General features: G+C 45.0%; 1 protein-coding gene across 1 annotated transcript in view; it reads left to right on the forward strand.

The window, feature by feature from the left end:
• Positions 1 to 25,675, forward strand: part of EED (embryonic ectoderm development) — a 34,725-nt gene that overhangs the window by 8,150 nt on the left and 900 nt on the right. The window contains exons 2-11 of the mRNA XM_073569238.1: positions 5,903 to 6,055; positions 8,902 to 8,994; positions 9,086 to 9,151; positions 13,457 to 13,582; positions 13,691 to 13,772; positions 14,021 to 14,112; positions 15,469 to 15,602; positions 16,339 to 16,444; positions 23,254 to 23,412; positions 24,069 to 24,142. Of these exons, the coding sequence (XP_073425339.1) occupies positions 5,903 to 6,055; positions 8,902 to 8,994; positions 9,086 to 9,151; positions 13,457 to 13,582; positions 13,691 to 13,772; positions 14,021 to 14,112; positions 15,469 to 15,602; positions 16,339 to 16,444; positions 23,254 to 23,412; positions 24,069 to 24,142 (1,085 nt within the window). The remainder of the gene's footprint in view (positions 1 to 5,902; positions 6,056 to 8,901; positions 8,995 to 9,085; positions 9,152 to 13,456; positions 13,583 to 13,690; positions 13,773 to 14,020; positions 14,113 to 15,468; positions 15,603 to 16,338; positions 16,445 to 23,253; positions 23,413 to 24,068; positions 24,143 to 25,675) is intronic.

Below are 25,675 nucleotides of genomic sequence, written 5' to 3' on the forward strand. Positions count from 1 at the left end.
AGTAAGATTAGTGGCATGCATTTTTTGGGGGGTGGAAAGAATGACAATAACTTTAAAAAGGCAGTACTGTTTTTTTTTTTTTTTCTCTCCCTCTTTTTACCAATTCTTACTGTACAAGTTGATTCATTTTAAAGGTTGGCCGGACTGTTACGGGTGTCAGCAAATGTTTTTTTTTCTCTCTATTTTTCAACTCTGAAAAGGAGGCGATATGCTCCGACAGACTGTTTCTTTCTGTTACATGATCAGTTGTAAATTACTTTGCAGCTTTCTTTTATTTCAGTTTAGTTCTTTAATGGTTTCCAAGTTCTCTGCTTACTGTCGGTGAATGCAATATTTTTTGGTTACATTTAGAGATAATTCAGCACGTTGGCTCAGTGGTTAGTGCTTTACGGTGGATCGGTGGTTAGCGCTGTACAGTGGGCAGTGCACGGTGGATTGGTGGTAACGCTGTACAGTGGGCAGCACACGGTGGGTTGGTGATTAGTGCTGTACATTGGGCAGCTCACGGAGGGTTGGTGGTTAGTGCTGTACAGTGGGCAGCTCACTTAGTGCTGTACAGTGGGCAGCGCACAGTGGATCGGTGGTTAGCGCTGAGCATTGGGCAGCGCACGGTGGATCGGTGGTTAGCGCTGGACAGTGGGCAGTGCACGGTGGATTGGTGATTAGTGCTGTACATTGGGCAGCTCACGGAGGGTTGGTGGTTAGTGCTGTACAGTGGGCAGCGCACTTAGTGCTGTACAGTGGGCAGCGCACAGTGGATCGGTGGTTAGCGCTGCACAGTGGGCAGCGCACGGTGGATCGGTGGTTAGCGCTGGACAGTGGGCAGTGCACGGTGGATTGGTGGTAATGCTGTACAGTGGGCAGCGCACGGTGGGTCGGTGGTTAGTGCTGTACATTGGGCAGCTTACGGTGGATCGGTAGTTAGCAGTGGGCAGTGCACGGGGGATCGGTGGTTAGCAGTGGGCAGTGCACGGTGGATCGGTGGTTAGCGCTGGGCAATGGGCAGCACACGGTGGATCGGTGGTTAGCGCTGGGCAGTGGGCAGCGCACAGTGGATCGGTGGTTAGCAGTGGGCAGCGCACGGTGGATCAGTGGTTAGCACTGGGCAGTTGGCAGAGCACGGTGGATCGGTGGTTAGCGCTGCACAGTGGGCAGCGCACGGTGGATCGGTGGTTAGCGCTGGACAGTGGGCAGTGCACGGTGGATTGGTGGTAACGCTGTACAGTGGGCAGCGCACGGTGGGTCGGTGGTTAGTGCTGTACATTGGGCAGCTTACGGTGGATCGGTAGTTAGCACTGTACAGTGGGAAGCACACGGGGGATCGGTGGTTAGCAGTGGGCAGTGCACGGTGGATCGGTGGTTAGCGCTGGGCAATGGGCAGCGCACGGTGGATCGGTGGTTAGCGCTGGGCAGTGGGCAGCGCACAGTGGATCGGTGGTTAGCAGTGGGCAGCGCACGGTGGATCAGTGGTTAGCACTGGGCAGTTGGCAGCGCACGGTGGATCGGTGGTTAGCGCTGGGCAGTGCACGGTGGATCGGTGGTTAGCGCTGCACAGTGGGCAGCGCACGAAGGATCAGTGGTTGGCACTGTGGCTTTGCAGCACTGGGGTCCTGGATTCAAATCCCATCAAGTACAACATCTGCAAGGAGTTTATGGGGTAGAGAAACTGAAGCATGAATTGAGGACACATAGTATAAGGGGGCGTTATACTGGTCCTTGGGGAACGGGAAGAAGTAGCAAAGACACAAGTGGTAAGGAGGTGCCTGGAGGAGTCATAAGGTGGCTTCCAGACTACCAGAGACCATTGTGACAAAGACCCAGGAAGGGTTGGTAATGTCTGTAAGGTGCTGTGGAATATGATGGTGCTATATGAGCAAAGCATAATAAAAATATGATCAAAAAGATTTGCAGGACCCTGGTCCAGCATTACGTACGTCAGAAGTCCATAGCTGCTGCGTCCTTTGAACCTTCCCTTTTGGCATCTGATTAGTAGACCCGATGCAACACCATGCAGGAATCATTGTTTGATGATCAGAAGAGGCGACACTTATGCCGTCACGTAGGAGGTTTGCAGGCTTTGGTTGGCAGCCAGTGAATTTTATTTTGATCTTCTCAAGTTATATTTAAAGGCTGAAAAAACTGCACTGATCTGATGGAGCTGAGATGTTTTTGCAGTCACATTTAGTTAGTCGTCCTCTGCGCTTGGTGACAGCCCGGATCCTGTGCTGCTGACTTGTATCCTTTGATTGCTGCCGTCAGGGACAAGGAAAGTTGCTGTGCTGCATCATTTTGATGTGCTTTATACTCGGCGACGTGTAGCAGCCACACTGGATTTTACTGCAGGTAACAAGTCGCACTCGACCAGTCGCCTATCTGCCACTCCACTGTATTATTTGCAGTTAAACCTGAGCTCTCAAATAGTCGCGTGACACCAAGTTGCCAAAGTTTGTGTCATATACGTCACCCCAGCCTTATGGCAAATGTGACTTTCTTTTTTTTTTTTTTTTTTTTTTTTTTTCTTCTTTGAATGTACACTTTTCTTTTTCTTACTACACTTCATAGTTCTTAACTCCACGGCTAATGTATGTTGTTCAGAAATTGTGTGACGCGGGAGGGAAGATAATGGGGAAGCCACTGTGTGGTTTCCTTATGACGAGGAGCTGGTTTTTCTTCCATTGAAGTCTGGAGCTGTGATCTCTGATCAGAGGTTCAGTAAAGATGTGATATTGCATCATTTGCAGATATATTCTCCTTAAACATGAAATCTACGTGTTGGTTTTTTTTTGGTGTACAGTCATATGTAAAAGTTTGGGCACCCCTATTAATGTTAACCTTTTTTCTTTATAACAATTTTGGTTTTTGCAACAGCTATTTCAGTTTTATATATCTAATAACTGATGGACTCAGTTATATTTCTGGATTCAAATGAGGTTTATTGTACTAACAGAAAATGTGCAATCTGCATTTAAACAAAATTTGACCGGTGCAAAAGTATGGGCACCCTTATCATTTTCTTGATTTGAACACTCCTAACTACTTTTTACTGACTTCCTGAAGCACTAAATTGGTTTTGTAACCTCATTGAGCTTTGAACTTCATAGCCAGGTGTATCAAATCCTGAGAAAAGGTATTTAAAGTGGCCACTTGAAAGCAGTTCTCCTATTTGATTCTCCCATGAAGAGTGGCATCATGGGCTCCTCAAAACAACTCTCAAATGATCTGAAAACAAAGATTATTCAACATAGCTTTTCAGGGGAAGGATACAAAAAGTTGTCTCAGAGATTTAACCTGTCAGTTTCCACTGTGAGGAACATAGTAAGGAAATGGAAGAACACAGGTACAGTTCTTGTTAAGCCCAGAAGTGGCAGGCCAAGAAAAATATCAGAAAGGCAGAGAAGAAGAATGGTGAGAACAGTCAAGGACAATCCACAGACCACCTCCAAAGACCTGCAGCATCATCTTGCCGCAGATGGTGTCACTGTGCATCGGTCAACAATACAGCGCATGCATAACGCCTTTTTGTATGACCAAACAACTCAATCTTTGTTTCATCAGTCCACAGGACCTTCTTCCAAAATGTAACTGGCTTGTCCAAATGTGCTTTTGCATACCTCAGGCGCCTCTGTTTGTGGCGTGCTTGCAGAAATGGCTTCTTTCGCATCACTCTCCGATACAGCTTCTCCTTGTGCAAAGTGCGCTGTATTGTTGACCGATGCACAGTGACACCATCTGCAGCAAGATGATGCTGCAGGTCTTTGGAGGTGGTCTGTGGATTGTCCTTGACTGTTCTCACCATTCTTCTCTGCCTTTCTGATATTTTTCTTGGCCTGCCACTTCTGGGCTTAACAAGAACTGTACCTGTGTTCTTCCATTTCCTTACTATGTTCCTCACAGTGGAAACTGACAGGTTAAATCTCTGAGACAACTTTTTGTATCCTTCCCCTGAAAAGCTATGTTGAATAATCTTTGTTTTCAGATCATTTGAGAGTTGTTTTGAGGAGCCCATGATGCCACTCTTCATAGGAGAATCAAATAGGAGAACTACTTGCAAGTGGCCACCTTAAATACCTTTCCTCATGATTTGATACACCTGGCTATGAAGATCAAAGCTCAATGAGGTTACAAAACCAATTTAGTGCTTCAGGAAGTCAGTAAAAAGTAGTTAGGAGTGTTCAAATCAAGAAAATGATAAGGGTGCCCATACTTTTGCACCGGTGAAATTTTGTTTAAATGCAGATTGCACATTTTCTGTTAGTACAATAAACCTCATTTGAATCCAGAAATATAACTGAGTCCATCAGTTATTAGATATATGAAACTGAAATACCTGTTGCAAAAACCAAAATTGTTATAAAGAAAAAAGGTTAACATTAATAGGGGTGCCCAAACTTTTACATATGACTGTATATACCAATATTTGGGCATATGATTGTACCTGACCGAACTGTTACATTTGCCACAATAAAGCTGAGTGATTGAAGCTTGGCTGCGAGCTCTAGCGTTTGGCTTATCGCACATACCCATCATTTTATATGTTGACGTGTCTAAACTCTGCGGAGGGCAGATGTTGGGGAAATGAGGATGGGTCTGTTGGTTTTTAACATGCCCAATCCTTTTGTTTTCTATGGAGGTCAGCAATCACTGCCTGTGGTGTCTAACGGCGGCTTTCTCCTCTCTTCCAGTGTCTTGGCTGTGCAAGCTTTTGTAGACCAGCATATAATGACCGCCACACACAGATAGCTAGAAGTGGGATGATGGTTATATGATCGCCTGGTGAAGTCTCGGTATGCTGACGACAGAGATCACAGTGTGCTGACTGACTGTGGCACTGCCCGCTCGAGTGTGACTTCCGCGGCCAGTTCATGCATGAATCAGAGCCTGGCGGCTGTGCGATTGCTGTCAATTATGACTTTTCCTGAAACGTTGGAGCGTTTTACAAGAAGGGTAGTTGGAAAAACTAGTATAGACTGTAGGTGGCGCTAGTAACTGTAGAAAAGATAGAGGAACACTTGCTGCAAATTAGGAACACACACCACCAATGTGATCAATAAAATGTAAATAAATAATTAAAATGTGCCCTTAATAATGAACCCCTTTAGCTTGTAGTGAACTAAAAAATACACACAAATGAATTGGATTGCTCCAAGTTAGGTAGATATTACCTTAAGGTGTAATCTGAGTGGATGTCTGGACTCCAGAGGACCAGTAAAAAGCGCTGTGTGTCTTGATGTGAAGTCAGAATGAATGTTTGCCATCCCTGATGAAGGAAACCGTGTTTTTTTTCCAAAATCCCTCGGAGAGGGATTGGTCCACTGCGCTCCCTGTAATCACGTGACCGGTGACATCACGAAGGTCCTGTTGGCTCATCTCACGCCACAGCTTCACATCGTGCACACTGCACGCCGGCACGCCGCTGGAAGAGGGGAGCGTGGAGTGTCTGTCACCGGCCGGGACAGCACTCCTGAAGAGCCGTGGTATTAACCCACATTTATCTGGCAAACATCATTCAATCTGACTTCACATCAAGACATACAGCGCTCTTTACTGGTCCTCTGGAGTCCAGACATCCACTCAGATTACACCTTAAGGTAATGACTACCTAACTTGGAGCAATCCAATTCCTTTGTGTGTGTTTTTTAGTTCACTACAAGCTAAAGGGGTTCATTATTAAGCGCAAATTTTAATTTATTTAGTTGGAAAAACTGTCCGGCAACCAAAGGGATAGATGTGACTGCTCCGGCGCGGCTCCCGGCCGGCTTCTCTGCGCCTTGCTTCAGTCGATGACAGATCTTTCCCTATGATCACAGATCAGCTTTCGAAAATTTTTCTCTGAAACTCTGCAGCATTTTTTTACTTATTAGTCCACTGTGAATTGAGTTTTGTTGTTTTTTTCCTTTTGCAGGATGATACCGTCAGTATAGAGAGTGGCACCAACACAGAACGACCAGATACCCCCACAAATACCGCAAATGCCCCCGGAAGGAAAGGTTGGGGCAAAGGAAAATGGAGATCAAAGAAGTGTAAATACTCATTTAAATGTGTTAACAGCTTAAAGGTAATTCTCATATAATATATATATATAATATTATTCGCTTAGATAGCACCATTAATTCCACAGCGCTTTACAAATATATATATATATATATCAGTGGTTATCATGTCCTCTCCGCAATCGCGTGGGTTTCTTTCTGGTTCTCTGGTTTCCTCTCACACTCCAAAGGATAGGGAGTAAAGCTAGTTTCACATTAGCGTTTACGGCCGCAGCGTCGGGCTGCGCATGGCCGCCGCTAAGCCCCGCCCCCTGAAGCGCCTCCGCTGGTAGCTCCGCCTACGGACGCATGACGCTGCATGCGTCCTGCGTCCCCTATCTTTAGCACTGGGGGCGCAGGCTGTGCGCAGTATGCGTTTGGCGGCGCATGCGTCCTTTTGACGCTGCGCCGAGCGCACCAAATTGCAGCCTGTTCTGGTCGGCGCAGCGTCAAAAGGACGCATGCGCCGCCAAACGCATACTGCGCACGGCCTGCATCCCCAGTGCTAAAGATAGGGGACGCATGCAGCGTCATGCGTCCGTAGGCGGAGCTACCGGTGGAGGCGCGGCAGGGGGCTGGGCTTAACAGCGGCCGTGCACAGCCTGACACTGCGGCCGTAAACGCTAATGTGAAACTAGCCTTAGGTTGAGAGCATCAATGGGGACTGCGATGATGATGTCTGTCAAATTGATGTTATATCAGTGAGAATAAATAAATATACAGTCATATGTAAAAGTTTGGGCACCCCTATTAATGTTAACCTTTTTTCTTTATAACAATTTTGGTTTTTGCAACAGCTATTTCAGTTTCATATATCTAATAACTGATGGACTCAGTTATATTTCTGGATTCAAATGAGGTTTATTGTACTAACAGAAAATGTGCAATCTGCATTTAAACAAAATTTGACCGGTGCAAAAGTATGGGCACCCTTATCATTTTCTTGATTTGAACACTCCTAACTACTTTTTACTGACTTCCTGAAGCACTAAATTGGTTTTGTAACCTCATTGAGCTTTGAACTTCATAGCCAGGTGTATCAAATCATGAGAAAAGGTATTTCAAGTGGCCACTTGCAAGTAGTTCTCCTATTTGATTCTCCTATGAAGAGTGGCATCATGGGCTCCTCAAAACAACTCTCAAATGATCTGAAAACAACATAGCTTTTCAGGGGAAGGATACAAAAAGTTGTCTCAGAGATTTAACCTGTCAGTTTCCACTGTGAGGAACATAGTAAGGAAATGGAAGAACACAGGTACAGTTCTTGTTAAGCCCAGAAGTGGCAGGCAAAGAAAAATATCAGAAAGGCAGAGAAGAAGAATGGTGAGAACAGTCCAGGACAATTCACAGACCACCTCCAAAGACCTGCAGCGTCATCTTGCTGCAGATGGTGACACTGTGCATCGGTCAACAATACAGCGCACTTTGCACAAGGAGAAGCTGTATGGGAGAGTGATGCGAAAGAAGCCGTTTCTGCAAGCACGCCACAAACAGAGTCGCCAGAGGTATGCAAAAGCACATTTGGACAAGCCAGTTACATTTTGGAAGAAGGTCCTGTGGACTGATGAAACAAAGATTGAGTTGTTTGGTCATACAAAAAGGCGTTATGCATGCGCTGTATTGTTGACCGATGCACAGTGACACCATCTGCAGCAAGATGATGCTGCAGGTCTTTGGAGGTGGTCTGTGGATTGTCCTTGACTGTTCTCACCATTCTTCTTCTCTGCCTTTCTGATATTTTTCTTGGCCTGCCACTTCTGGGCTTAACAAGAACTGTACCTGTGTTCTTCCATTTCCTTACCATGTTCCTCACAGTGGAAACTGACAGGTTAAATCTCTGAGACAACTTTTTGTATCTTTCCCCTGAAAAGCTATGTTGAATAATCTTTGTTTTCAGATCATTTGAGAGTTGTTTTGAGGAGCCCATGATGCCACTCTTCATAGGAGAATCAAATAGGAGAACTACTTGCAAGTGGCCACTTGAAATACCTTTTCTCATGATTTGATACACCTGGCTATGAAGTTCAAAGCTCAATGAGGTTACAAAACCAATTTAGTGCTTCAGGAAGTCAGTAAAAAATAGTTGGGAGTGTTCAAATCAAGAAAATGATAAGGGTGCCCATACTTTTGCACCGGTCAAATTTTGTTTAAATGCAGATTGCACATTTTCTGTTAGTACAATAAACCTCATTTGAATCCAGAAATATAACTGAGTCCATCAGTTATTAGATATATGAAACTGAAATAGCTGTTGCAAAAACCAAAATTGTTATAAAGAAAAAAGGTTAACATTAATAGGGGTGCCCAAACTTTTACATATGACTGTATATTTTAATGATTGGGGGGGGGGTTAATTAAAATATATATTTATTTATTTTAATGATTGGCGGTTATTTTAGAAAAAAAATTGTAATATATATTTATGTAATATATATTTATGTAATCCCCTTTATTGTTAAAATAAATGAACATTTTATTTTTGTCTTTAAATGTAATTTTTCAAGCTTTTACGTTTTAGTGCCCTTGGGGGACTGGAATTTGCAATTGTTTGATCGATTAGACAATTTAATGGAATACTTCAGTATTGCCGTATATAGTGTAAATTATCCTCCTATGACGCTCGGCACGTGGCTGAGCTTCAGAAGACGACCAAGATGGCAGCATCGGGGGCCTTTAGCACGTTTACTTACATCTTCCACTAACTGAAGAACAAATGAATGGAGCGGATGTGGGAATGATCGACCTCTGCTCCATTTAGGCGGGGGTCTTCTCTCCATCTCAAAACAGGGTCTGTTTTGCGCAGTGTGTACTATGTGAAAGCCCCCCTGAAGTAATTGCAGTTCTTCCCCCGGGGGTGTTGTATGTTTTGCAGGAAGACCACAATCAGCCGCTGTTCGGAGTACAGTTCAACTGGCACAGTAAGGAGGGCGACCCGCTGGTATTTGCCACTGTGGGCAGTAACAGGGTAGGTGGTGGCACTTGCCGTGGTTCTGGGCTCCTCGGGCAGACCTCACATGTCACTGACTGTACCTCTCACAGTCTCGTCTTCCTTACAGGTCACTCTATACGAATGTCACTCACAAGGAGAAATCCGGCTCCTGCAGTCCTACGTGGACGCCGACGTATCCTTCACATAGGACTTGTTTCTGGGGGAGCTTGCAGAATATATTAACCCTGTAAAAATAAAATACTGGTGCCTTTAAATGGGGGGTGGGTGGGATGACTTCTTATTCTTTTCTATGAAATTAATCAAAACTACCTTGTAGCAATTTTATGTTTATTTATCTAATATATAAAGCTCAATGTGGTGTGTGTGTGTGTGTGTGTGTGTGTGTGTATGTGTGTCCGGGATTGGCATCCGCACCATCTCAGCTACAGCCACAAAATTTTGCACAGTCACACGTCTGGACCCCAAGAGCGTCCTAAGCTATGTTGTGAGGCGAAATTTTAACCCCGCGCGTTCCAATTCACCAAACAATTTTTCCCCTATCTACATAATGGGGAAAAAGTGAAAGGAAAAGTGTAACACACACACACAAAATGCGCCACACACTACCCCGTGCTTCAACACATACACCACCCTCAGCACACATTTCACCACACATACACCAACCTCGCCACATAAAAGTCGCCACTCAAAACTCGCCACGCTGTCCCAGAGCTGTTTAAAAGATGAAAAATGAGCTGTGATTGGTCGCTATCAGCAACAGATTTCTTTGTAGACGGTTGTGGTAACTGAGGCCTATTATTCTTATCATTTCTATGGTGTTATCGTCTACTAGATACACGGCACAGCAGTCAGTATCACACAGGATAGGATTAGATACACAGCTCAGCAGTCAGTATCACACAGGATAGGATTAGATACACAGCTCAGCAGTCAGTATCACACAGGATAGGATTAGATACACGACTCAGCAGTCAGTATCACACAGGAGAGGATTAGATACACAGCTCAGCAGTCAGTATCACACAGGAGAGGATTAGATACACGGCTCAGCAGTCAGTAACACACAATAGGATTAGATGCTCAGCAGTCAGTATCACACAGGATAGGATTAGATACACGACTCAGCAGTCAGTATCACACAGGAGAGGATTAGATACACAGCTCAGCAGTCAGTATCACACAGGAGAGGATTAGATACACGGCTCAGCAGTCAGTAACACACAATAGGATTAGATGCTCAGCAGTCAGTATCACACAGGAGAGGATTAGATACACGGCTGAGCAGTCAGTATCACACAGGATAGGATTAGATACACGACTCAGCAGTCAGTATCACACAGGAGAGGATTAGATACACAGCTCAGCAGTCAGTATCACACAGGATAGGATTAGGTACGCGGCTCAGCAGTCAGTAACACACTAGGATTAGATGCACAGCTCAGCAGTCAGTATCACAGGAGAGGATTAGATACACGGCTGAGCAGTCAGTATCACACAGGATAGGATTAGATACACAGCTCAGCAGTCAGTATCACACAGGATAGGATTAGGTACACGGTTCACAGTCAGTAACACACAATAGGATTAGATGCACAGCTCAGCAGTCAGTATCACACAGGATAGGATTAGGTACACGGTTCACAGTCAGTAACACACAATAGGATTAGATGCACAGCTCAGCAGTCAGTATCACACAGGATAGGATTAGGTACACGGCTCAGCAGTCAGTAACACACAATAGGATTAGATGCACAGCTCAGCAGTCAGTATCACAGGAGAGGATTAGATACACGGCTGAGCAGTCAGTATCACACAGGATAGGATTAGATACACAGCTCAGCAGTCAGTATCACACAGGATAGGATTAGGTACACGGTTCACAGTCAGTAACACACAATAGGATTAGATGCACAGCTCAGCAGTCAGTATCACACAGGATCGGATTAGGTACACGGTTCACAGTCAGTAACACACAATAGGATTAGATGCACGGCTCAGCAGTCAGTATCACACAGGATAGGATTAGATACACAGCTCAGCAGTCAGTATCACACAGGATAGGATTAGGTACATGGTTCACAGTCAGTAACACACAATAGGATTAGATGCACAGCTCAGCAGTCAGTATCACACAGGATAGGATTAGGTACACGGTTCACAGTCAGTAACACACAATAGGATTAGATGCACGGCTCAGCAGTCAGTATCACACAGGAGAGGATACTTGGGTAATCGTTTAGTTAATTTGTGTTGCAAAGCTGTAGTGTTGAATATATGATGTGAAATGTTTTTATGTGCAATATAATCATTATAATTTGTTATAACTAACCACAGTTGGTTACTATGCCCGGGCAACGCCGGGCTCTTCAGCTAGTATAAAATATTGTCCGTTTTTTTTGTTCTATTTTCTGAGACCAGTCACTTTTTTAATCTAGTTTTTATCAATAACAATGTTGGGGTACATGCAATTTTTTTTTGTTGCTTTTTGTTGCATTTCTTTTTGTGGAAGTGGTGTAACAAAAAAAAAAGATTCCAGCATTTTTTTTTTTTTTTATATTTTTTCCCTTATTTACATTATTGTATGGGTTCATGTATATTTGGTTTCCTAGATCAGACATTTTACTGATACAGCGGTACCAAAATTATAGTATAATTTAATTTATTTTTTCTTAATTTTTGGTTTGGGAAAAGGAGGAGAGACGTGTGATATGATTGATCACTTGTACTATTATATTTCAGCATCACAGTATGGCAGGCGTAAGAGACCATTTAAAGGCAAATGTACAGACATTGACAACAAGCTCTGGTTGCTGCAGTTAAAGGCTGGCGGTGTTACCCAGCAGGCACCCGCCCTGTGCATAGTATAAGTGCGTCATTAGAGACTGGCGGTGTTACAGCAGTCACCCGCCCTGTGCATAGTATAAGTGCGTCATTAGAGGCTGGCGGTGTTATACAGCAGTCACCCGTCCTGTGCATAGTATAAGTGCGTCATTAGAGGCTGGCGGTGTTATACAGCAGTCACCCGCCCTGTGCATAGTATAAGTGCGTCATTAGAGGCTGGTGGTGTAACACAGCAGGCACCCGCCCTGTGCATAGTATAAGTGCGTCATTAGAGGCTGGTGGTGTAACACAGCAGTCACCCGCCCTGTGCATAGTATAAGTGTGTCATTAGAGGCTGGTGGTGTTATACAGCAGTCACCCGCCCTGTGCATAGTATAAGTGCGTCATTAGAGGCTGGTGGTGTAACACAGCAGTCACCTGCCCTGTGCATAGTATAAGTGCGTCATTAGAGGCTGGTGGTGTAACACAGCAGGCACCCGCCCTGTGCATAGTATAAGTGCGTCATTAGAGGCTGGTGGTGTAACACAGCAGGCACCCGCCCTGTGCATAGTATAAGTGCGTCATTAGAGGCTGGTGGTGTAACACAGCAGTCACCCGCCCTGTGCATAGTATAAGTGTGTCATTAGAGGCTGGCGGTGTTATACAGCAGTCACCCGCCCTGTGCATAGTATAAGTGCGTCATTAGAGGCTGGTGGTGTAACACAGCAGTCACCCGCCCTGTGCATAGTATAAGTGCGTCATTAGAGGCTGGTGGTGTAACACAGCAGGCACCCGCCCTGTGCATAGTATAAGTGCGTCATTAGAGGCTGGTGTTGTAACACAGCAGGCACCCGCCCTGTGCATAGTATAAGTGCGTCATTAGAGGCTGGTGGTGTAACACAGCAGGCACCCGCCCTGTGCATAGTATAAGTGCGTCATTAGAGGCTGGTGGTGTAACACAGCAGGCACCCGCCCTGTGCATAGTATAAGTGCGTCATTAGAGGCTGGTGGTGTAACACAGCAGGCACCCGCCCTGTGCATAGTATAAGTGCGTCATTAGAGGCTGGCGGTGTTATACAGCAGTCACCCGCCCTGTGCATAGTGTAAGTGCGTCATTAGAGACTGGCAGTGTAACACAGCAGTCACCCGCCCTGTGCATAGTATAAGTGCGTCATTAGAGGCTGGTGGTGTAACACAGCAGGCACCCGCCCTGTGCATAGTATAAGTGCGTCATTAGAGGCTGGTGTTGTAACACAGCAGGCACCCGCCCTGTGCATAGTATAAGTGCGTCATTAGAGGCTGGCGGTGTTATACAGCAGTCACCCGCCCTGTGCATAGTGTAAGTGCGTCATTAGAGACTGGCAGTGTAACACAGCAGTCACCCGCCCTGTGCATAGTATAAGTGCGTCATTAGAGGCTGGCGGTGTAATACAGCAGCCATCTGCCCTGTGCATAGTACATGTACGTCTATGCAGGAAGGGGGCAATATTACTGCAGTTGCCCGCTATAAGCAGACTTTACACAAGAGGACGGCTCGGGAATGTTGGTGGTCACAATGATGTGGGTCAGTGCTGTGCCTTGCTCAGATACGAGCATCTCCTCAATCTGCACTGGTTTTTTTTTTGTGGAAGTTTAACTCCTTAACTGCAAGAATTAGGCAGACGAGAACTTTTATACCTGTGCGTGGACTTATGACAGCAACACAAGTCACCCTCTCCTGGCAGTGGCAGGCTCCCGGGGCATTATCCGGATTATTAATCCTATCACTATGCAGTGTATCAAGGTACGAGGGGCCATTGTGAAAAACTCTACAACGAAAACTTGTGCTGGTTTTTTTTTTTTTTTTTTTTTTTTTTTTTTGTGAAAATACTAAATTTTTCTTTATTTGCAGCACTATGTTGGCCATGGCAATGCAATCAACGAACTCAAGTTTCATCCACGTGATCCAAACCTACTGTTATCTGTCAGCAAAGGTAAGTAATAGTTAGTGCTGATAAGCCCGACTGTGCACAGCACCCTCAGGTCTGACACTATGTAGAAAGGACGCAGGTGAAGAACGTTATAGCGATACCTTGTGCATGAGTGGGCAGTGAGTAGTATGGCTGCACCATAAGCCATGACGCCCAGTTGCAGCCACTAGGGTTGGACTTTATTTCCACCTTGGTCATTCAAGTCCTCTGATATCATGACCAATCCATTGACCGTTGTGTTGTTTCTGCAGATCATGCACTGAGGCTGTGGAATATACAGACGGACACGCTCGTGGCGATATTCGGCGGCGTGGAAGGTCACAGAGATGAAGTGTTGAGTGCGGTAAGTTATCATTATCTTAGGGTGGTTTCACATTAGCGTTTCAGGCCGCAGCGTCAGCCTGCGCACGGCCGCAGCTAAGCCCCGCCCCCTGCCGCTCCTCCGCCGGTAGCTCCGCCTACGGGCGCATGACGCTACGTGTCCTGCGTCCCCTATCTTTAGCACTGGGGACGCAGGCTGTGCGCAGGTATGCGTTTGGCGCATGCGTCCTTTTGACGGTGCGCCGAGCGCACCAAATTGCAACAGGTTGCTGGTCAGCGCACCCGTCAAAAGGACGCATGCGCCGCCAAACGCATACCCGCGCACGGCCTGTGTCCCCAGTGCTAAAGATAGGGGACGCATGCAGCGTCATGCACTCGTAGGCGGAGCTAACGGCGGAGGCGGGGCTTAGCGGCGGCCGTGCGCAGGCCGATGCGGCCTGAAACGCTTATGTGAAACCACCCTTAGTCAGTACTCGGGATATCCATGGTCCAGCAATTGCCAGCTTCACACCTTCAATCTGTGTTTTGGCCTGCCTCATATATGCCCAAGAGATTTGCAGCTGGGAAACTCGTACCTGTGATGCTGGCCTAAGCTGCGAAGAGTTATCCCTATCAATAGGATTAGGATTCATATAACCTTCTGATTGTACGCTCACCAACCACTGGCACTCCCATCGATCTTGAGATTCGGCAGCAGCACCATCTATCATGATGGCAAATGTGCACTTGACATCAGCTCTAATTATTGTCAATGGGTTTGCTGGAGAAAGCAGAGGACAGTGCTCCTTCTTCTCCCATAACAATGAATGGAGCAGTGATCGTGCATTTGTACCTCCGTTACCGGTCAAGACAGCGCTGGAGAACCCCAATCTCAAGATCAATGGTGGTGGGGTCCCCGTAGTCTGGTCTGTACAATCAGAAAGCGCTTTTGAATCCTACGAACCGTGGCTAACTATTTTTTTTTTTTTTTGGGGGGGAAGAATAGCCCCGTAAACTTTAATGAGACTGAATTTTGACAATCCAATATCACGTTCCGAGTAGCAACCGTGCTCTCTGGACTGAGCATGGGTCTCCTGATCCGAACTCATGCTTCCCGTCCGGATGCTGCTGATTCACCCCCCTCCCATCTCTATGGAACGCTCCTTTAAATGCACCCAATACTATAGTATCCACACACAGCTGCCACCATAAATCCAGTGGTCTATAGGTATTGATATGGCTCTATACAGGGTCTCCCTGACATCTAGAGAGGGAATATGTGGATCCCCAAGCGCTGCAGCCTCAGAATTTGCACCTGCAACTTCAGACGTATCTTCGCCAGTAGTGGAGAAATGGAACAAAAACAAAATAGAAAGTTTTTTATTTTTTTTCTACCTAGGACTATGATCTCCTAGGGGAGAAGATAATGTCCTGTGGCATGGATCACTCCCTCAAACTGTGGCGGCTGAACTCCAAAAGGATGAAAATTGCCATAAAGGAATCCTACGACTACAATCCCAACAAAACAAACAGGTGATTATGGGGCGCGTCCTGATACGTCGGCACTGCCGCTCTACACGTTGAGGTCTGGGTGGGTGTAGGCAATGCACCCAGACCTATAGGTCTTTCCAAGTCAGCCGTGCCTCACCTTGAATCCTTCCTATGTCAGCGTGGTGGTCTCCACAAACAGAAAGTGCCCCTTACATCAGGGTTCCCCAACTCCAGTCCTCAAGGCCCACCAACAGGTCATGTTTTCAGGATTTCCCTTACAGTATATTGTACAGGTGATGCAATTATCACCTGGGCAATACTAAGGAAATCCTGAAAACATGACCTGTTGGTGGGCCTTGAGGACTGGAGTTGGGGAGCCCTGCCTTACATCACCATTGAAGGCCTCTCGCTGGTTATTCACATAACCCTGCCATATGTTGCTTTTGGGTGCCATACATTTTATTTTTGTTTACTGGAGCCTCATAGACTTTAGAAAGCTGCTGCCGAGTTTTACTTTTGCAGAAGACCTTAGTTAAATGCCCAGAATCATGTGGAAGTCTTGTTAAAGGGTCCGATGTTGCCTTGTAGGGTGGCACTAGAAAACCAGCCGTTCTGATAGACCTTTATAGCATCTTGTAGTGTTTTGGCACAAGAGATTCTTGCACTTGGTATTCACGTTGTTTGTTGCACTGTTTCCATCTGTTCTACAGGGTAACTTGGATTTTTTGAGATTGCAGGTTTTACTTTCTTGTAATTTTTTTTCTTCCCTGTTCCACAGACCATTTATTTCACAAAAGATCCATTTCCCAGACTTTTCCACAAGAGACATTCACAGAAATTACGTTGACTGTGTGAGGTGGCTGGGAGACTTGATATTGTCTAAGGTGAGAGGATGGATGTGATTATAATTTGTGAGGTTTTTACATTGGTCTGACTTTTTTGCTGTTAAGTTTTCCAGAACAAACGTGCACAGTGGCTTGCAAAAGTATTTACCTCCTGTGGGATTTTACGTGTTTTGTTTTGCTACCTCATAACCTTGAATTTCACCGTTTTTTTTGTGTGTTTGCATCAGTTCATATAAAGAACATGCCTACAACTGAGAATATTTGGTTTTCTTTTTATTGTAAAGCAAACAACAAATAAAACAAAATAACTGAAACCTTCAGTGTGCATAACTATTCACCCCCCCCCCCCTAAAGTCAGTACTTTGTAGAGCCTCCTTGTGCGACAATTACAGCGGCACGTCGCTTTGGATGAGTCTATGATCTTTCCACTGAGACTTTTGCCCAATCCTCTGGAATGCCCTACCCCAAGAAATTTGGATTATCCACAATTTGCACAGTTTTAGGCGCTCCCTCAAAACACATTTGTTCAGAGCGGCCTATCACGTTCCCTAATCAGTCGTTTTATGTGAAAGTGTGCGTGTGTAGCCCATTCACTATCTCCATCCATCCCTCACTCCCTCAGGATGGCTGGACCATCACTGTAAATACACACCTGTACTTTGTATCTCACCACATCATTGTAGATTGTAAGCTCTCACGAGCAGGGTCGTCTTATTTTCGTCTTATTTTATTGTATTGTTAAGGCTGGTTTCACATTAGCGTTTTTTTGCGCTGCGCATCGTGCGCATCGTGCGCGTCCATGCGTCATGCGCACCTATGTTTAACATAGCGTTTGCAAGCGTTCGCATGCGTTTTCGTGTGCATGCGTTTTTTAAGGTGTGCGCCTAGGCGCGCCAGACGCAACCTGTTGCAGTTTTGGGTCTGTCCAACGGCGTCAAAGCGTTTGCAAGCGTTCGCATGCGTTTTCGTGTGCATGCGTTTTTTAAGGTGTGCGCCTAGGCGCGCCAGACGCAACCTGTTGCAGTTTTGGGTCTGTCCAACGGCGTCAAAAAAACAAATGCGCACGATTGCTCACGGAATGCGTCAAAATCACGCATTAAAGTCTATGGGAACGCAGGCGTGCGCTTGGACATGCGTACGTCTGCGTTTGAAAACGCATGCGTTTTAAGAGTTACCATGGCTAGAAACTGGTTAAAACGCATGCAAAACGCATGATGCGTTTTAGGCATGCGTTTCTATTGCGCACGAATCGCTGCGCTAAAAAACACTAATGTGAAAGTAGCCTAACGTTGTTACTTATGACTGTTATGTTTTGAAACTGTAAAGCCCTGCGGAAAATGTTGGCGCTATATAAATAAAGATTACCGTATATACTTGAGTGTAAGCCAACCCGAGTATAAGCTGACCCCTCCCCCAAATTTTGCCACAAAAAACTGGGAAAACTTATTGACTCGAGTATAAGCCTAGGGTGGAAAATGCAGCAGCTACTGGTAAATTTCAAAAATAAAAATAGATACCAATAAAAGTAAAATTAATTAAGACAGTAGGTTAAATGTTTTTGAATATCCATATTGAATCAGGAGCCCCATATAATGCTCGATACAGTTCATGATGGCCCCATAAGATGCTCCATACAAAATACGTCCCATATAATGCTGCACAAAGGTTAATAATGGCCCCATAAGATGCTCCATAGATATATATGAATCATATGCTGCTCTATAAAGGTTGATGACCCCATAAGATGTCCCATATAAAGCATAAATGTTATGGCCGCATAAGATGCTCCATAGAATATGCCCCATAAGCTGCTCCATATATCCTGATGGCCCCATAAGATGCTCCATAGAAAATGCCCCATATGCTGCTCCATAAAGGTTATGGCCCCATAAGATGCTCCATAGAATATGCCTCATATGCTGCTTCGTAAAGGTTGATGGCTCCATATGCTGCACCGTAAAGGTTAATGGCCCCATAAGATGCTCCATAGAATATGCCCCATATGCTGCTGCTGCTGTTGCAAGTAAAAAAAAAAAATGACATGCTCTCCTCTCGTCGCTGGGGGCCAGGTGCCGGTGTCCTGAGCAGGTGTGGACTCCGGCGCGCCATGAGGGACAGGTGCCGGTGTCACCGCTGGCTCAGGCCCCTGGCACCTGCGATATACACCGGTCCCTCATTCCACCGCCACGAGCCGCTCTGTCTTCCGGGTCCTCTGTCAGTGACTGGTTGGGCAGAGGGAGTGCACTAACTACGTCATCGCGCCCTCTGACCTGAATGTCACAGCAAGAGGACGGGGAGGACAGAGCGGCGTGCAGCGGTGAAACGGGGACAAGTGAATATTGCACTGTTCTCCCGTCCTCCCCGTCTTACTCATCCCCTCCTGGCTCGTCTCTGCACTGCCTGCTTCTCCGATGCCGGCAGCTCCTTCCAGTGTTCAGCCGTCATGTGGTACCACTCATTAAAGCAATGAATATGTGCATATTCATTACTTTAATGAGTGGTACCATGTGACTGCTGAACACAGTCTCTGACGCCGCAGCTCTTCATATCTGAGAAGCAGAGACTGCATCAGGAGGGGGTGAGTATGATCTAACAGCCGCGCTCCCCCCTCCCAAGCAGACCCCCTGGTCTAAGACTCGAGTATAAGCCGAGAGGTGCACTATTAGCCTTAAAAAAATGGGCGGAAATTCTCGGCTTATATTCGAGTATATACGACATTATTATTCAAGGCAAAACTGCTCCAGCTCCTTCAAGTTAGGTGGCTTCCTCTGGTGAGCAGCAGTCTTCACTTCTGACCACAGATTTTCAATTGGATTAAGGTCTAAGCTTTGACTAGGCCCCTCCAAAATATTTACATGTTTCCCTTTTAAACCACTCAAGTGTTGCTTTAGCAGTATGCTTTGGGTCATTGTCTTGTGAGAAGGTGAACATCCCAGTCTCACATCACTGACAGATTGAAACATGTTTTGCTCTAAAATATCTCTGTATTTCACACCATCCATCTTCCCCCTTGATTCAGATCATTTTCATTGTCCCTGCTGCCGAAAAACATCCCCACAGCATGATGCTGGCTCCACCATGTTTCACTGTGGGGATGGTGTTCTTGGGGTGATGAGCTGTGTTGGTTTGGTGCCAGACATAGCGTTTACCTTGGTGTGGCCAAAAAGTTCAATTTTGTTCTCATCTGGCCACATCACCTTCCTCCACACAGTTGGGGAGTCTCCCACATGTCTTTTGGCAAACTCAAAACAAGCCTTACATTCTTCCTTAAAGGCCACCTCTATGGAGTGTACTGCTTATTGTGGTTGTATGGACAGATACTCCAATCTCTGCTTGGGAACTCTGCCGCACCTTCAGGGTTTACCTTTGGTCTCTGTGCTGCCTCTGATTAATGCCCTCCTTGCCCGGGCTGAGAGTTTTGGTGGCCGCCCTCTCTTAGCAGGTTTGTTGTGGTTCAATGTTCTTTCTATTTGGTGATTATGCAAATTGTCTCTTCAGAGAGGAAGAGGACTAGAACTCTAGTGCCACCTATTGGAGGTAGCAATACTAAAGGTCTATGTTGACCCTTTAACGAGCCTAGTTACATGACTTAGGATAAAAGCCAAGCCAGATTCTCCATTTGCAGACACTGTTTCGGGGTACTGCCCCTCATCAGTGCAAAGTGGGAGATCTGGTTTGGCTGTGAGAGAGGCGTCTGACCGATATCCAAGAAGTATCATTTCTCCTTGCGGAAAATGACATGCTAAGCATGTCGAGGTGAGGAGACTTAAAGCCACAATGCTCCTCTGGGAAATATGCTAATTATGCAAATTGTCTCTTCAGAGAGGAAGAGGACTAGAACTCTAGTGCCACCTATTGGAGGTAGCAATCCTAAAAGTCAATGTTGACACTGTAACGAGCCTAGTTACATGACTTAGGATAAAAGGTGATAATGGATTTGATGGTGCTCTGGGGATCATCAGAGATCGGGATATTTTTATAACCCAACCCTGACTTGTACATCTCAACAACTTTGTCCTTGACTTGTTTGTAGCTCTCCTTGGTCTTTATGGTGGTGGTTGGAGCTCTCCTTGGTCTTCATGGTGGTGTTTGGAGCTCGCCTTGGTCTTCGTGGTGGTTGGAGCTCGCCATGGTCTTCATGGTGGTGGTTGGAGCTCGCCATGGTCTTCATGGTGGTGGTTGGGAGCTCGCCATGGTCTTCATGGTGGTGGTTGGGAGCTCGCCTTGGTCTTCATGGTGGTGTTTGGAGCTCGCCTTGGTCTTCATGGTGGTGTTTGGAGCTCGCCTTGGTCTTCATGGTGGTGTTTGGAGCTCTCTTTGGTCTTCATGGTGGTGTTTGGAGCTCTCTTTGGTCTTCATGGTGGTGTTTGGAGCTCTCTTTGGTCTTCATGGTGGTGTTTGGAGCTCTCCTTGGTCTTCATGGTGGTGGTTGGAGCTCTCCTTGGTCTTCATGGTGGTGGTTGGAGCTCTCCTTGGTCTTCATGGTGGTGATTGGAGATCTCCTTGGTCTTCATGATGGTGTTTGGTTAGTGGTGCCTCTTGTTAATGGTGTTGTAGCCTTTGTGGCCTCTCATGAAAGATAAAGTGTATATACTGACAGACGTGACACTTTGATCGCACATAGTGGGACGTCCTGGCACTAAGCATGGGACCTATGAAAAGAATTGCTAGCACCAGATAAAAACAAAATAAGTAAAAAGCCAAGTTGCTGAATAATTTTGCAAGCCACTGTATTTTAAGCACACAGAAAAAAAGGGAAAGAACCAGGAATAAGATGGGGGCTGGGCAGAATTATCAGACAAGCGCCAAGGTATAAACATCAGAATAAAGCCAATGTGCATGAACATAGAATCATAGAATCGTCGAGTTGGAAGGGACCTCCTGGGCCATCTGGTCCAACCCCCTGCTCAAAGCAGGATTCGCTAAATCATCCCAGTCAGATGTCTGTCCAGCCTCTGTTTGAAGACTTCCATTGAAGGAGAACTCACCACTTCTCGTGGCAGCCTGTTCCACTCATTGATCACTCTAACTGTCAAAAAGTTTTTTCTAATATCTAATCTGTGTCTCCTCCCATTCAGTTTCATCCCATTGCTTCTAGTCTTTCCTTGTGCAAATGAGAATAAAGTTGATCCTTCTACAATGTGACAGCCCTTTAGATATTTGTAGACAGCTATTAAGTCTCCTCTCAGTCTTCTCTTTTACAAACTAAACATTCCCAAATCCTGCAACCTTTCCTCATAAGACAGGGTTTGCAGACCGGTCACCATTCTGGTCGCTCTTTTCTGAACTTGCTCCAGCTTGTTGATGTCTTTTTTAAAATGTGGTGCCCAAAACTGGACACAATATTCCAGATGAGGTCTGACCAAAGAGGAGTAGAGGGAAATAATGACTTCACGTGATCTAGACTGTATGCTTCTGTTAATACATCCTAGAATTGCATTTGCCTTTTTTGCTGCTGCATCACACTGTTGACTCATATTCAGTCTGTGATCTATTAGTATACCCAAGTCTTTTTCACATGTGCTGTCACTTAGCCCTATTCCTCCCATTCTATATATGCTTTTTTCATTTTTATTGCCCAGATGTAGTACTTTGCATTTCTCCCTGTTAAAAACCATTCTGTTAGTTGCTGCCCACTTCTCCAGTTTATTTAAATCTTTTTGAATCCTCTCTCTCTCTTCTCTAGTATTAGCTATCCCTCCTAGCTTTGTGTCATCAGCAAATTTAATCAGTTTACCCTCAATTCCTTCATCTAAATCGTTGATAAAGATGTTGAACAATACAGGGCCCAGGACAGAGCCCTGTGGTACCCCACTTGAGACATTCTTCCAACTGGATGTGCAGCCATTTACGACCACTCTTTGGGTCCGATCACTAAGCCAGTTATGAATCCACCTAACAGTTGCCTTGTCCATTCCATACTTAGTCATTTTATCAATAAGGATTGTATGAGAGACTTTGTCAAATGCTTTGCTGAAGTCAAGATATACTATATCTACAGCATTTCCTTGATCCACCCAATCAGTGATACCGTCATAGAAGGAAATTAAGTTAGTCTGACATGACTTATTAGTTAGAAACCCATGCTGACTCTGTTTAATCACTTCATTCTTATCCAGGTATTGACATACATGTTGTTTAATAATTTGTTCAAAGATCTTTCCTGGTATAGAAGTCAGACTCACCGGCCTATAGTTGCCTGGGTCCACCTTCTTCCCCTTTTTGAAGATAGGAACAACATTTGCTCTTCTCCAGTCTTCTGGCACTTCTCCTGTTCTCCAAGAATTTTCAAAGATTATGGAGAGGGGTTCAAAAATTTCTTCTGCTATCTCCTTCAGTACTCTGGGGTGTAATTCATCTGGACCTGGAGATTTGAATTCATTTAGGTTAGCTAAGTGTTTCCTCACTATCTTTCTGTTTATAGATATCCTGGATTCTTCTATTCCCTTAATAGGACAGTGAATAACAGTTGATGTTGCATTTCCTTTCTGAGAGAAAACAGATGCAAAATAGGAATTTAAAAGTTCAGCCTTCTCAACATCCTGTCTTACCATTTCATCATTTTCATCCTGTAAAAATCCTATAGCATCTTTGACTTTTCTTTTACTTTTGACATATCCCCAAAATCCTTTATTATTGCTTTTGACATCTCTTGCAAGCCTCAGTTCATTTTCAGCTTTAGCTAATCTGATTTGTGCCCTGCAGGTTCTGCAGACAGCATTAACATTAATATATTGGCATAGACATCTTGTGGGCAGACGAGGATCATTGTCCTATGGCACTGATACCAATATCGTTAAAGGGACAGTGACTCAATATAACATTTCCAATTAACTTTTTTCTTTCAGTCCTGTGAAAATGCCATTGTGTGCTGGAAACCGGGCAAAATGGAGGACGACATAGACAAGATCAAGCCAAGCGAATCTAATGTGACCATCCTGGGGAGGTTTGATTACAGCCAGTGCGATATCTGGTACATGAGATTCTCCATGGACTTCTGGCAAAAGGTTTGCTATACCGCCTGGTGTTTAGTGTTCAGGGACGAGTCTTTGTATACAGCACATGATGGATGTCTGCAGGGACTGGTGGGTTCCAGAATCTACATGTTCAATGTATTTACTATAGTGTAAAGGTAACATGACTGTTAAGGGTTGCTTGTCGCCTGGCCGGGCTTGCCTGGTTCGTGTGCTGATGATTTGGTGGCGTGTTGAAGACCCCTTTTTCGCTTCCATATTTGTATTCCTATAAATTGCAATATATAAAGTACAAGTGATCAAGAGAGGGCTAAGTGATCTAGAGGGAAAAAAATAGCTGTATAACGAACACCCCCCCCCCCCCCACCCCCCAATCTGTCATTGTGGTTTTTCTGCAAAAAGAAAAATATCAATAAGTAGTATGTATACCAAAATATAAAAAAAAATACAGCTGTACAATGGTGTCATTCTACACAACTTCTCCACCTTCAAAAAAAAGAAAAAAGCCCTCATATGGCTTTCAACGGTCAAATAAAAAAAAGTTCAGGAAAAAGCAGAAGCTGAAAAACCAAAAAGTGATCATGGGGTGAAAAAAAACAAAAAAAATTTTCCATATACAGTCTCCTTGTATTGTTTGTGTGGAGATTGGAGAGCTGCAACTTTATGGTGATTCGTATCTCTCTCTGCAGATGCTTGCACTCGGAAATCAGGTGGGGAAGCTGTATGTCTGGGACCTGGAGGTGGAGGATCCACACAAAGCCAAGTAAGTGCTGCTGCAGCCTGATGGAGCCACGGCCTGGTAGATCCGATTCCAGAGCTGTAGCTCTGAGCTCGCACTATGCACGCAGAGGACCGGGCTTTATGCCCCTTCATTATGATAGGTTCGACCACTGCACCATTAAAGGGAATTTGTTGCCAGAAAACCACCTATTGTTTAAATCAGGTTTGTTACTGTATATACTAGAGTATAAGCCGAGGCGCCTAATCTTGCCATGAAAAACTGGGAAAACTTATTGACTCGAGTATAAGCCTGGTATGCATGGCCATCTCATCCCTGGTCTACGGGAGTGGAGAGAGGTGAATATTGATGTCTTTTAAGTAGCGGCACACATGATCGCCCTACAGCTGACACTGTGCATGCTATTACAGAGATGTGAATATTCATTTCTCTTTAGCAGCCGGCTCCTGCCTCCTGTGACCACTGCTCAGTCACTGTCACTCCCCCTCAATCTTCTGGGACAATGACTCGAGTATAAGACGATGGGGGGCTTTTTCAGGACCACTTGAGTATATACGGCACTTTATATTTTGTAATTTTTTTTTTTTTTTAAACTACGTCATGATTATTATTTCAAACACCTCTATATACAATAGATAACACTGGATCCACCATTCACAATAGGTGATGTCACAGCTCACCTCCTCCTCCTCCTGTACAATGACTGATAACATATCTATGTACAGCTGAGAACACAGGAGCTACAGTAGGTAATGTCACAGCTCACTTCCCTCCCCCTGTCTTCATAATGACTTTTGCACACACTCCTTAGATGATTCAATACAAAAGTCAGGGTCAGAGTCTGTTCATTGTGGCTAATTTACAATCGAATTTCCTGATAAAGGGCCTTAGTCTAAAAAAAAAAAAAAAGCCCCAGAGACCAGTATTATTTTTTTTTTTTTTACAAAGTAAGAGTTGGCAGAAAAGCACTCTACCTCTGGGGCCAGGGAAACCTCAAGAAACATGGGCAGTGTCGTCTCCACACACTTTACATAAGTTAGTCATCAGTACTATCTTATGAGCGCTATAACCTGCTTTCTCCAGATTTGAGCCACCTTTCTCTCCTGAGCCTAACATTAATGCTAAAAAAAAAAAATTGATCTGGTGAAATGAGAGACTCTAATCAGATTACAGCTGTTGATTGAAATCTATGGAAAAGAGGGGAAGAAGAAACAGACACAAACAGATCACACAGCTTCTTTCAAGTAAGTATTTTATGTCATGCCAGAGCTGGATTCACATCTACACAGCTCACAGCTGGACTCACGGCTATGCTGATCATGGCTGGCTTTCACTGTTCCGCAGCTGGCTTTTATGGCTCCATGGTTGGGTAGGCTATTCTGATGTATATTGTCCTCCACGAGGCTGCTGCTTCTGAGCATGTACTAGATATAGACAGAAGAGAAATTAGTTTCTCATGTCTGTATGTGCTGTGTATGGGAGACATAGCAGCTAATCTACACCTGCTAGACCAGAGACAACTGAAAATTGGGTGGAAAGTGTAGAATCCAATCCAGC

Source organism: Dendrobates tinctorius, unplaced genomic scaffold (genome assembly GCF_039654945.1).
Source record: "Dendrobates tinctorius isolate UK_male_01 unplaced genomic scaffold, ASM3965494v1 ptg000023l, whole genome shotgun sequence".
Lineage (NCBI taxonomy): Eukaryota > Metazoa > Chordata > Amphibia > Anura > Dendrobatidae > Dendrobates > Dendrobates tinctorius.